This window comes from Chiloscyllium punctatum, chromosome 7, assembly GCF_047496795.1.
Source record: "Chiloscyllium punctatum isolate Juve2018m chromosome 7, sChiPun1.3, whole genome shotgun sequence".
Lineage (NCBI taxonomy): Eukaryota > Metazoa > Chordata > Chondrichthyes > Orectolobiformes > Hemiscylliidae > Chiloscyllium > Chiloscyllium punctatum.
The window spans coordinates 71351581-71364614 of NC_092745.1; the positions used below are offsets into that span (position 1 = coordinate 71351581).

The window sequence follows — 13034 nt, forward strand, 5'->3', positions numbered from 1 at the left end:
TAATGACTCAAAAGTCATCGTTTAATTATGTTTTGCTCTGGCTAGCATATCTAACCAGATCGAGGTCAGCAGAGGCTATATGTGAAGGATAATTATGTTAATGATAATGATTGAACAATGAATCATGCATCAGGAGTTGATTAATTCAGTGGGTAACTTTATTTGAAACAGTAAAACGCCTTATAAGTCACAAAGCAGACATTACAGCAGACGAACTGATTTGTAGATCTGTAGTTTGCAGATACAAAGCTGAATAACTGTCAGAATCACAACATTGTATACACACAACACGGAGTCCTTAAGGTAAAATATCTGAAAGGAAAGGCATACATACAACAACCAGCTGTACATGTTGAGAACAAGCAAACTGATACCAGTATAAGTATCCTGATAATTCAAAGGGGGCTTTTGATGCCTGGACACTTGCAAAGGGTACCAAATAACCACGCTTGCAGCATGTGCTGGGACCTAACCTCTCTACAGTCAGCCCTGCCTCAGCTGAGGGCCACACTCTATCAGAATTACAAGGACCCACTCTGTACTACATCCTCAGGAGAATTCATACTCTCAACAAACAGTATTTAAACTCCATCTCAAACATCAAAAACTAAGTACAACAAACTTTTATCTACCCACCTCCATAACCAGCGTGTCTCAAACATTCCAGAAGATTCCCCCGGCCTCTGGAACTGCTTAGATATCATTAGCCATGCGGCTAATGCAGCTGCCACCCCCACGCTGATTGACGATGTCACTTCCGCCCCCATCATGGCCCCTCACAATTCCTCATGCAACACACGTGACATCACTTCAGCCCCTCACATCATCGCTGATGTCACATGTTCAGTGACTTCCGCCACCCCTACTGCCGTGTCTGCCACCACTTCCGCCCCCACCAACGCCACTCACCTGCATTCTGCTGACACGTCCCCCCACAGATCCCACTGTCACCATTCCCGCCCCCCAGAACCCAGAGGGGAACACCACCCCTGCTTATGACTCCACCCTCATTCCCCCCACCATCACACCCACTCCAGTTACTGGCTCCGCCCCCACTCCCAGCTCCACACCCACACCAGATCTCAGCTCCCAGCCCTGCCGAGTTTTCACCATCCCTCCAGACCTTCCCCTCTCTGAGGACGAACGATCAGTCCTCAGCAAAGGACTCACCTTCATCCCCCTCCGTCCACGCATCAATGAATTTAATTCACGCCGAGACGTCGAACACTTCTTCCGCCTCCGAGCTTACTTTCACAATCAGGACTCCCGACCACCTTCCGAGGACCCCTTCGCCCACCTCCAACACACTTCATCCACCTGGACACCCCGCGCTGGCCAATTACCTGCCCTCGACCTCTTCATTTCCAACTGCTGCTGGGACATTAACCGCCTCAACCTGTCTACCCCCCTCCCCCACTCCAACCTCTCACCCTCACAACGCGCAGCCCTCCAATCCCTCTGCTCCAATCCCAACCTCACCATCAAGCCAGCAGATAAAGGGGGCGCAGTGGTAGTCTGGCGCACTGACCTCTACACCGCTGAAGCCAAACACCATCTTGAGGACACCTCTTCCTACCACCCCCTCGACCATGAACCCACCCCCCCATCACCAAACCATCATTTCCCAGACCAAACAGAACCTCATCACCTCAGGAGATCTCCCACCCACAGCTTCCAACCTCATAGTCCGGGAACCCCGCACTGCCCGGTTCTACTTCCTTCCCAAGATCCACAAGCCTGACCACCCTGGCCGACCCATTGTCTCAGCATGCTCCTGCCCCACTGAACTCATCTCTACCTACCTCGACACTGTCCTATCCCCCCTAGTCCAGGAACTCCCCACATACATTCGAGACATCACCCACGCCCTCCACCTCCTCCAAGACTTCCGTTTCCCTGGTCCTAAACGCCTCATCTTCACCAAGGATATCCAATCCCTCTACACCTCCATCCACTATGACCAGGGCCTCCAAGCCCTCCATTATTTCCTCTCCTGACATCCTCAACAGTACCCTTCCACCAGCACTCTCATTTATTTGGCCAAACTGGTCCTCACCCTTAACAATTTCTCCTTCGAATCCTCCCACTTCCTCCAGACCAAAGGGGGAGCCATGGGCACACGTTTGGGCCCCAGCTATGCCTGTCTCTTTGTTGGCTACGTAGAACAGTTGATCTTCCGTAATTACACCGGCACCACTCCCCACCTCTTCCTCCACTACATTGATGACTGCATTGGTGCCATCTCATGCTCCCGCGATGCTCCCGCGAGGAGGTTGAGCAATTCATCAACTTCACCAACACATTCCACCCTGACCTTAAATTTATCTGGACCATCTCTGACACCTCCCTCCCCTTTCTGGACCTCTCCATCTCCACTAACGACGACTGACTTGACACTGACATTTTTTACAAACCCACCGACTCCCACAGCTACCTGGATTACACCTCTTCCCACCCTACCTCTTGCAAAAACGCCATCCATATTCCCAATTCCTCCGCCTCTGCCGTATCTGCTCCCAGGAGGACCAGTTCCACCACAGAACACACCAGATGGCCTCCTTCATTAGAGACCACAATTTCCCTTCCCACGTGGTTAACAATGCCCTCCAACGCATCTCATCCACATCCCGCACCTCCGCCCTCAGACCCCACCCCTCCAACTGTAACAAGGACAGAACGCCTTCCACCCTACGAACCTTCGCATAAACCAAATCATCTGCCGACATTTCCGCCACCTCCAAAAAAGCTCCACCACCAGGAATATATTTCCCTCCCCACCCTTTTCCGCCTTCCGCAAAGACCGTTCCCTCCATGTCTACCTGGTCAGGTCCACGCCCCCAAACAACCCACCCTCCCATCCTGGCACCTTCCCCTGCCACCACAGGAACTACAAAACCTGTGCCCACACCTCCTCCCTCACCTCTATCCAAGGCCCTAAAGGAGCCTTCCACATCCATCAAGGTTTTACCTGCACATCCACTAATATCATTTATTGTGTCCATTGCTCCCGATGCAGTCTCCTCTACATTGGGGAGACTGGACGCCTCTGAGCAGAGCGCTTTAGGGAACATCTCCGGGACATCCGCACCAATCAACCACACCACCCTATGGCCCAACATTTTAACTCCCCCTCCCACTCTGCTGAGGACATGGAGGTCCTGGGCTTCCTTCACCGCCGCTCCCTCACTACCAGACGCCGGGAGGAAGAACGCCTCATCTTCCACCTCGGAACACTTCAACCCCAGGGCATCAATGTGGACTTCAACAGTTTCCTCATTTCCCCTTCCCCCACCTCACCCTAGTTCCAAACTTCCAGCTCAGCACTGTCCCCATGACTTGTCCTACCTGCCTATCTTCTTTTCCACTTATCCACTCCACCCTCCTCTCTGACCTATCACCTTCATCCCCTCCCCCACTCACCTATTGTACTCTATGCTACTCTCTCCCCACCCCCACCCTCCTCTAGCTTATCTCTCTATGCTTCAGGCTCTCTGCCTTTATTCCTCATGAAGGGCTTTTGCCCAAAATGTCGATTTTACTGCTCCTCAGATGCTGCCTGAACTGCTGTACTCTTCCAGCACCACTAATCCAGAATCTGGTTTCTGGCATCTGCAGTCATTGTTTTTACCATATAATACAAGCCAGACAAAAAGCAGGGCCTACCATGCTGTGTGCTGCTGAAGTCTCCTGAACAAGGAGCAGACGTTAAAAACTCCGTGCCCCAGAGGAAAGGCATTTAATCGATTAACCGAATAATCGATTGTTCGAAATAAATAGTGGCCACCCATCTCGTTCAGATAATCTAGGTTCCCCTGTATTTTATAGCCATCACCTGAGTGAGCCAATCAGAAATGGGAGAAGACCATATTATGAAACAGTTCTCTGCTCAGAAGTTAAGCAGTCCTCATTCATACTTGGGTAACAACCGATAAGAAATGTCTTTAAGCAACAATCAAGTGGGACAAGCATCAGGAAAGAAAAATGGCCAAGAATTACAAGTGAACTTCGATTACCGCTGACCACAGAAACCAGAGAACAGTCAAACTCCACACCCTCCTGGGGTAGAAATAGGAAAAAGAACATCAGCCAATCTTCTCACCTTTGATCACCAGCCAACAATGTTTGGCAAGTGCACAGTGTGTAACAAAAATGAGGTCAGATACAGCATGCTGTATCCTCCATTAAACTATATCTCATCAGAAATAACTAACTTCAGGGGGCAAGGGCAGGGGGATTTTAAAGAATAAAAAAGGTGCAGCAACCTACCTATTACAATGAAAAGTATCAATAAATACATCAAACATGTAAGAATTTTTCACAAGTGAGTTCCTGGAAAGCAAAGTTGCAGTGAACAGAAAACCCCATTATAATTATATTGGCTGCATCACTTGAACTGTCATGAGTGTCTCTTCAAACTATATTTTTAATCATTATTTAACATGACATCAGAAAATTTAATTCCATAGATAAAATAAATCCTTTCATTTACTTGATGCCCTTTTAGTTCACCAATTAAATTTTCAATCACAATTAATTAAGTTGACAGTTTTCTCAATTATACAGGTCTGGCCTGTTTCCACAATATAAACTTGCATAAGCAGCAATGAGCTGCGTGATCAACGTAGTCAGGAATGGTTGGAGAAGGAATGTTGGCCACACTAAAGACTTAGTTATTGTACGTTCATAGTCACCTGGACCAGAAAATAGAGGCATTGATTGTAAAGCATGTTAGAATGTTTAAAATTCACAAGACCCCCGCTCCCTCCCCCCCTCCAATATAAATGCAAATCTTTTTTAGATTCCTTTGCCCTGGAAGTAGCTGTTCAGCACTGGCACTTGCATGGCTTCTCAGACATCAAAAGCATTGGAATGCCCGAGGCAGAGTTATGAAAATCATCAAATTAGAGAAAAGAGATCATGACATGGAAAGTGAAATAAAATTACGCTTTAGCGTAAATAAAACTCCTAGAGGAAAACTAACTTTGACAGTACAGCAGAATTGACAAAAGAAAAAGGTTATATTGACAGATAATGGAGAAAATTAAAATGTAAAAATCTGTTTGGTGAACAAAACTGAGCCACTGAGAACTGAAAGCAAAGACCAAGCTACATGTCTGCAGACAAGATGATGCACAGAGATTAGATTAGATTACCTACAGTGCGAAAACAGGCCCTTCAGCCCAACAAGTCTAGACTGACCCTCCGAAGAGTAACCCACCCAGACCCATTCACCTACTCCCTACTAATGCACCTATCACTATGAGCAATTTAGCATGACCAATTCACCTAACCCGCACATCTTTGGACTGTGGGAGGAAACCGGAGCAAACCCGCACAGACACAGGGAGAATGTGCAAACTCAACACAGTCACCCAAGGCTGGAATCAAACTCGGTGTCCCTGGTGCTGCGAGGCAACAGTGCTAACCACTGCGCCACTGTGTCACCCTCAACGTAGAGGATTAGGTCATTTTAGCCTTTGGGGCTTTCTCCATCATTCAATAAGATCCAAGCTGATCTGATTGTGGTCTCAACTCACTCTCCTGTCTTTTCCCCATGGACCGCAGCTCCCTTGTTCTATCGAACTCAGTAAGCCTCGAATAAATTCAATGATCCACCCTCCATTCCTTTCTGAAGCAAAGAATTTCACAGACTAACGACCAACAGAGAGCAAAAAAAAATTCCATCTCCATTTTATAAGAGCGATATCTTATTTTTAAAACTGGGTCCCCTCATTCTAATCCTCACAAAAGGAAATGCACATTTTCACAAAGCTTCCTTTGCTCCCAAAAATATTAAGTAATCAGCTGAAAATGAGACTCAGTAGTCAAGCCACGGGAAGACAGCAAGCTGGCCTATTCACTTTGAAGTTTTGCAGAACTCTCAGCTCAGTTTGCTGTGTTGCTTCGTAGATGGAAAAGGATTGGCCTTATGAGCAACCTTCAGCCTGCAGGAATATCATTCTTGTGTCTTTGTGATTAGAATTGGATATAGTAACTTAGAACGGTTTCAGCATAGCATGTTCCTGTTTGGTGAGAATTGCTTTTAATTTACATTCCATTGGCTTTATTGATTGCTTCTTTGAAGCATTCACATTGAACATTATATTCAAGGATTCTAAAATCTCCTCCACTTAGCTTCGGCATTCAAGGAATATGCAGCTCTTTTTGTTTTGCAATGTTTGCACTACTTCATGTTTTTTAGCAGTAAATTTCTTCACAGAATTTGCAGCACAGAAATTTATTTAGCTCAACTGATTTGTGTTGGTGTTCATGACCCATACAAGGCTGTTATTGTTACCCTTTTCCAACTCTCGGATGTTTCTTCAAAAACTCCTCCTGTAATTTCAAAGTTGTCTACTTCAAAACAAGAACCCATTCTACTTTCATGTAATTTGCAAATGGCAACATGTTTCTGAATTCAAGGTACTTAAATAAAATAGAAATAGTTATGATCTATCTTTGGGGAGTTCTCTCCCTTTGAATTTTGCTGAAGTCATTGATTCTGTTACATCCAGTTTGTTTCCAGTCAGATTACGAATTCAGGATTAGAGGTGCTGGAAGAGCACAGCAGTTCAGGCAGCATCCAAGTAGCTTCAAAATCGACGTTTCGGGCAAAAGCCCTTCATCAAGAATCAGCCAATTAAAAAGGCGACCTGGTAACCTCACCAATTAAGGACAGCAGATAGGCCAGGGAACCAGCAAGCTCAAATGGTTTGCAGTAATGTCAGGGCAAGAGCCCTACATGGTGAGGTAGGCAATGCCAATGTAAGCAGGAGAATATCAGAGCACCTCAAGGCAAGGCATCTTCTTAGAAATTACAAATTGAAAAATAAGTGTCGCCCACATTGCCAGGCCACTATTTTAAGGGGAGGAGAATCGGCGGCAGCAGCTGTGACCCTCTGGCACCTACAGCTCTTGATTGGGAGAAGAGATGGCAATTTAAAGGAATCTTTCTTGACCTACCAAGAGGTTGCCTTGAGGCAATGGTTGGGCTTCACCCTCAGTTGTGGGCCTGACTGCCATTGGGATACTCTCCATCTGAACCTATCCCGAGAGCATTAGAATGGGCTTCAAGATTACCAGTCCAGTGATAATACCACTCCACCAACACCATCTCCTCCTCCTGCAGGTGGTTAGCTGCTGCCAGTCAGACCATGTCTCCAGCACAATCACTCAAATACAGTGGTTAGTTTGGAAAACTGTTCAGATTCAACAATCTCCTACTTTGCTCACAATACTGCTCCCAAACCCATCATTGCAGGTCAGGGCAAAATCAGGGCAAAATTAGTACTTTAATTTTCCACCATGCTACACCTGTTTGAGTAGGCATTCATTGTTTTTTATCCTTCAGCCAATATCTAGCCGGTAATCCCCAAGCTTAACCAGTAGCTTTCCTTATGACATTTTATCAGATGCCTTTCTGAAATTAACAGACATATGCTATAGATCTCTCACTGCCTAATACAATGGCCACTTCCTCACTGGGTCCACTACTTTTCATCATTTATATAAATGATTTGGATGTGAGCATAACAGGTATTGTTAGTAAATTTGCAGATGACACCAAAATTGGAGGAGTAGTGGACAGCGAAGAAGGTTACCTCAGATTACAACAGGATCTTGATCACATGGGCCAATGGGCTGAGGAGTGGCAGATGGAGATAAATGCGAGGTGCTGCATTTTGGGAAAGCAAATCTTAGCAGGACTTATACACTTAATGGTAAGGTCCCAGGGAGTGTTGCTGAACAAAGAGACCTTGAAGTGCAGGTTCATAGCTCCTTGAAAGTTGGATCGCAGGTAGATAGGATAGTGAAGAAGGCGTTTGGTATGCTTTTGTTTATTGGTCAGAGTATTGAGTACAGGAGTTGGGAGGTCATGTTGTGGTTGTACGGGACAATGGTTAGGCCATGTTTGGAATACTGTGTGCAATTCTGGTCTCCTTCTTATCGGAAACTTGGGATCTTATCGGATGTTGGGAAACTTGAAAGGTTTCAGAAAAGATTTACACGGTTGTTGCCAGGGTTGGAGGATTTGAGCTACAGGGAGAGGGTGAATAGGCTGGGGCTACCTTATAGAGGTTTACAAAATTATGAGGGGCATGGATAGGATAAATAGACAAAGTCTTTTCCCTGGAGTCGGGGAGTCAACTAGAGGACATCGGTTTGGGGTGAGAGGAGAAAGATATAAAAGAGACCTAAGGAGCAACTTTTTCACACAGAGGGTGGTACGTGTATGGAATAAGCTGCCAGAGGAAGTGGTACAATTGCAACATTTAAAAGACATCTGGATGGGTATATGAATAGGAAGGTTTGGAGGGATATTGGTCAGGTGCTGGCAGGTGGGACTAGATTGGGTTGGGATATCTGGACGGCATGGACGGGTTGGACCGAAGGGTCTGTTTCCATGCTGTACATCTCTATGAGTCTATGATAATTAGATTACATATTCTTTATTTAAATCTATGATGCCTGTTAGGTTATCATTGCCCATATAATTCTCAAATTTGCTAATAATTGGTTCGCCTAGTTAACAAAAAAAAGACAAATGAGTTGCCTATATCCATTGCGTCTATTTTATGAAACCTCAGCATCCAATTACTCCACCCTTAATGACTGAGAATGCTTCATAAATCATCCAGTCTCAGTGCATTGGCATAAGTACCAACTATCCAGGAAAATGATTTATTTATTACATTCTCTGCTTTCTATGACTCCATCTTATTTATTGTTAATATCCTTTGATGTTTGCTTGGTTAACTCGATAAAGGAAAGCATTTTTTGCAAGACGTGAATACTTTGAGGAAGTAACTTTTCAGAATATTTGGATTTATAATGGTCCTCAGTTTCAAAACTGCCTCTCTGCTGAAAAATTGAAATCTAAAAGTGCAAACTTGCACCAGTTATAATCCTATAGCCAACTATCTCAGCATCAGAACAAACAGGAGTGCTCCAGGACCTCTTTCTATGGTACTCTTCACCCCATTGTAAATAACTCATTTTATAGCAAATGCTTACTTATGTCTATTTACTTTATCACATCTCTCAGGTCAGTGGGATTCATAGAGAATGAGTGGCAAGTTTATGGAAGGGCACTCAACAAAGGAACTTCAAATTAATCACAAGTGGACAAGATTGAGTGCATCTCATTTTCACATTCAATGGCTGAATACATTTGATTCTTGGTCTATATTGAGGCAGTGGTCACAGGCACCTCCCAGTTCCTTATCAATTGATGCTCACGAAACAGAACATAAACAAGTGAGAGAGACGATATCCCACAGGAAAGAATCAAAATGCCTGTTACAAATGTGAAATAACTTGCATATAGAGCCTCAAACAGAACGCAACACTCCAAGGAGCTTCACAGATGTATAAAAGGAATCCCAAAATGAAGAGATAGAAAGGAAGGTGACCAATTCCTCAGACTCCATCCTGAAAGAGTTCTCAAAGCAGAAGGTAGCAATGGAGCTGAGGTTAAGGGAAACTTTTTAGGGGTTTACAGCCTAAACAGCAAAAGGCCATGGCAGTGAGTGGTGAAGCAAAGGGAGTACAGCATTCACAAGAGGCCAAATTTGGAAGAAGCATATAAATGTGGGCATTGTAGAGCTGATGAAGGTTATAGTAATGGGGCAGATCAAGGCCATGAAGGGATTTAAAAATGTGAATTAATCTAAGTGAGTGGGATTTGATGTCAGACCCCATGCAGGCAGTAGTTGTTTAGATAGTGGAGCTTTAATCGGCATGGTGTAGGACGATGGACAGGAATATGGGCCAAGGTTGCAAACAATCTAGTTCAGGCTTAGAAACTGGCTGACAAGGGGGAATGATTTGATGTTTATGACAACGGCCAATGATAATGTCTTTGGTCTTCTCAACATTTCATAAGAGAAATTATGGCTCAAAGTCTAGGGAATGGAGAGTTTTCATGGTGCAGGGATAATTGCTCGGTCTCTGAACCAGGCAGTCCCAGTTCAAGTCCCACCTGTTCTAAGGTATATAATAATAAGTTCATTGAAGCACCCTCCCTCCCTGCTTGGGGTCAAAGTGGCAAGTTGGTCAACACATCAAAGACCAGCAGGATGCAATGTAAGAAATGTTCCAGGCAACATGCACATAAGGTTATGCAGTACAAGAAAAGATTCTTTATACAGATAGGGTAAGAGGCATTATGATAGGAAACAGAATAGTTATGCCCATATTTGAATAAAGGCTAAGACTACAAAGAAGATTTTGCTGAGACTAGATTGTGTGGAGCTCATGTGTCAATCAAAGAGAATGCTGGCCATTAAAGAAGTATAAGCACTTTGAGCTGGGAGGAAACAAGAAGTGGAAGGGTCATGCCATCCAGTTCTATGCTGCAATCCTTTGGATTATAAATTCATAATAAAATTAACTAAAAGCTAAACAGAAAGACTGAGATCAGACAAGTATATGGTTGAAGGATGCTGTGAGATTGAGGATAATACACTACAATCACAATCTAGGGAATGTCATTGAAGTCTTTGAATCCGTACGGCCACAGGGTGACATTTAACTGCAATGATTCAAATCTAACGGAATGCGGGGTAGATGGAAAAGCAATTTGGAGATGAGAATATGATGACAAGTTTAAGGAAATGGTCCGTTGTGTGGAAGAGAAACCAAAGCTGTCTTATCATGTTCAGATTTTGAATCATTTTAGTCAAAGAGACTGCAGTCTCATGGCACCTACCATGGTTCAGTAAGATCCTGGGATAGGTCATAAATTCCTGTCCATGCAAATTCAGGAGGAATGACGGTGACTATACCAGGAAGAGGGACCAGAGTCAGAGAGTGGTAGTTTGGGGCAAGGGCAAAGGAAGGAGGATGCCTGAGCAAATTAGTAAGTGGAGAAACATGGCAATGACTCAAGGGGCTCGTGTTTAAGCATGTTGTGGCTTGAACATGTATTTTAAGTGATTTTGAAGAAAGCTTTTAATCCATTGTAGATACTAATGGTGTAGGAGTTCAAAGAGACTAAGGAAGTATGAGTGGTGAGAGATACATGAGTGGTGGGAGAAGCCCAGGCTGTGACCAGTCCCATGGCAGTAAAACATTCACAGGAAATAGCAAGGGCAAGGAATCACAAGATGAAGATCAAAATTATCAAGGGTGAGGTGTAATCTAGCACTGAGCATTTGGGGAGGAAAGAAGGAAGGTTAAGTCATAGAAATCTGGAGTAGTAGAAAACAAGATTTCAAAAGAAAGAAAAGCTGGCACAAAGTGAGGGGCTTGAAAAAGAAGTTACCAGAGGAGTAAGGGACAGGTTTGATAGTAACTGTCACACCATCATTCTGGAGGATTTGTAAGGTATCAATATTCCGCAGTACTAACGTGCGCAACATTTCAAAAATACATTGCAGTTAGTTAATGGAAAACCTGATCAAGTTATTTAGTTGTGTTAACAACGGAGATTTGTACTTACTATTATGTGAGAATATGGGTCTATAGAAGCCATTCTCAATTGCAGTTGAACAGATCTTGGTGTATCTTACAGTTTACTGGTTCAACAGGCACTGATTAAACAAAATCTTGAAGATTCCTCGGTGCGATGAAAAAATAGATAGCTTTCAGCAAATGTCTATTTCCATTCCTGAAGAATAGAAAAAATAATTGTTAAAATCAATTTTAAGAGCTATGTGTACTAGGTAGACATGAGCAAGGTAGCCCCTGTAGCTTCACCATCTTGGAGAACTTAAGTTCCCTCCCCAGACACAGAATCACATAGCACGGAAACAGACCCTTCAGTCCAACCAGTTTTTACTGATCATAATCCCAAATTAAACTAGTCCCACCCTGCCTGCTCCTGGTCCATATCCCTCCAAACCTTTCCTATTCATGTACTTATCCAAACGTCTTTTAAATGTTGTAACTGTACCCGCATCCACCACCTCCTCAGGAAGTTTAGTCCACACGCGACCTACACTTTGTGTAAAAACATTTGCCGCTCATTTTTTTAAAAAATCTCTCCCTTCTCACCTTAAAAATGTGTCTCCTTGCCTCGAAATCTGCTCTCCAGGGAAAAGACAACCACAGAGAAATATATAGATCTCCACAATTGTCTTTTGCCTGGATGGAATATATATATAAGTTTCCTTTTTCCTCACTCTACCTGCCTTGCTCCCTCTCTCTGCATCAGGGTTTGTTTCTGAGCAGAGAGACACATTTGTGTGTGAGGAACCTGCAGCATTGCTGAAGCCTCCTGCCCACCCCCATCAGTTCAATGGGGTTGACACAGCAAGCACTTGCTAAGTCCGCTCCCTCTTCATGAGACTAAGCAGCAGCACACCATGCACGATCCCCCGGCCCCCCCATCTGTCCCCACCTCTGCCCCTCCCCCGGCCCACACTCCTGTCTGACCCCCACCTCTGCCCCCAACCCCATCCATTGCAACCTTCCACCATTACTCTCTGACACCTGCTGTTAAACCAATTATGCAACCAATTGGCAAGCTTGCCCTGTGACCTAACTTTACTAATTTGTCTACCATGTAGAACTTGTTAAAGGCTTTATTAAAATCCAAATAAACAATGTCTACTGCTCTGCCATCATCAATCTTTTTAATACCTTCCTCAAAAAAGTCAATCAAGTTTGTGAGACATAATTTTCCTCACACAAAATCATGCTGACTGTCCCTAATCAATTTTTGCCTCTCTAAATGGCCATGACACCTCTTTTATCATCACCTCCAGCAATTTACCCATAATCCAAGTCAGACTCATAGGTCTATAGTTCCCTGGCTTCTCCTTACAATCTTTCTTAAACAAAGGTACATTAGCCATCCTTCACTCATCAGGCACCTCATCCGAGGTTATAGGTGATGCAAATATTTCTGCAACGAGTCTCTTAATTTCCTCCCTTACTTCCCACACCATTCTAGGATATGTTAGATCAGGCCCCAGATTTTTATCCACCTTTATAGTCTCTAAAATATCCCAAACTTGTACTTCGGTAATGTGAACTGTTTTTTTAAAACAGAGTTTATTTCTCTGCATTCCCTAGACTCATTTCTCTCT

At 44.2% G+C, this 13034-nt stretch overlaps 1 protein-coding gene and 1 pseudogene across 3 annotated transcripts in view; one reads left to right on the plus strand and one right to left on the minus strand.

Moving 5' to 3' along the window:
- LOC140479789 (cytosolic phospholipase A2-like) overlaps positions 1-13034 on the minus strand; it is a 141234-nt gene that overhangs the window by 121995 nt on the left and 6205 nt on the right. For all 3 annotated transcript variants that reach the window (XM_072573954.1, XM_072573956.1, XM_072573955.1), the window contains exon 2: positions 11444-11611. In XM_072573954.1, coding sequence (XP_072430055.1) covers positions 11444-11476 — 33 coding nt within the window. In that variant the 5' untranslated portion in view covers positions 11477-11611. The remainder of the gene's footprint in view (positions 1-11443; positions 11612-13034) is intronic.
- LOC140479498 (large ribosomal subunit protein eL42-like) lies at positions 9894-10384 on the plus strand (annotated as a pseudogene).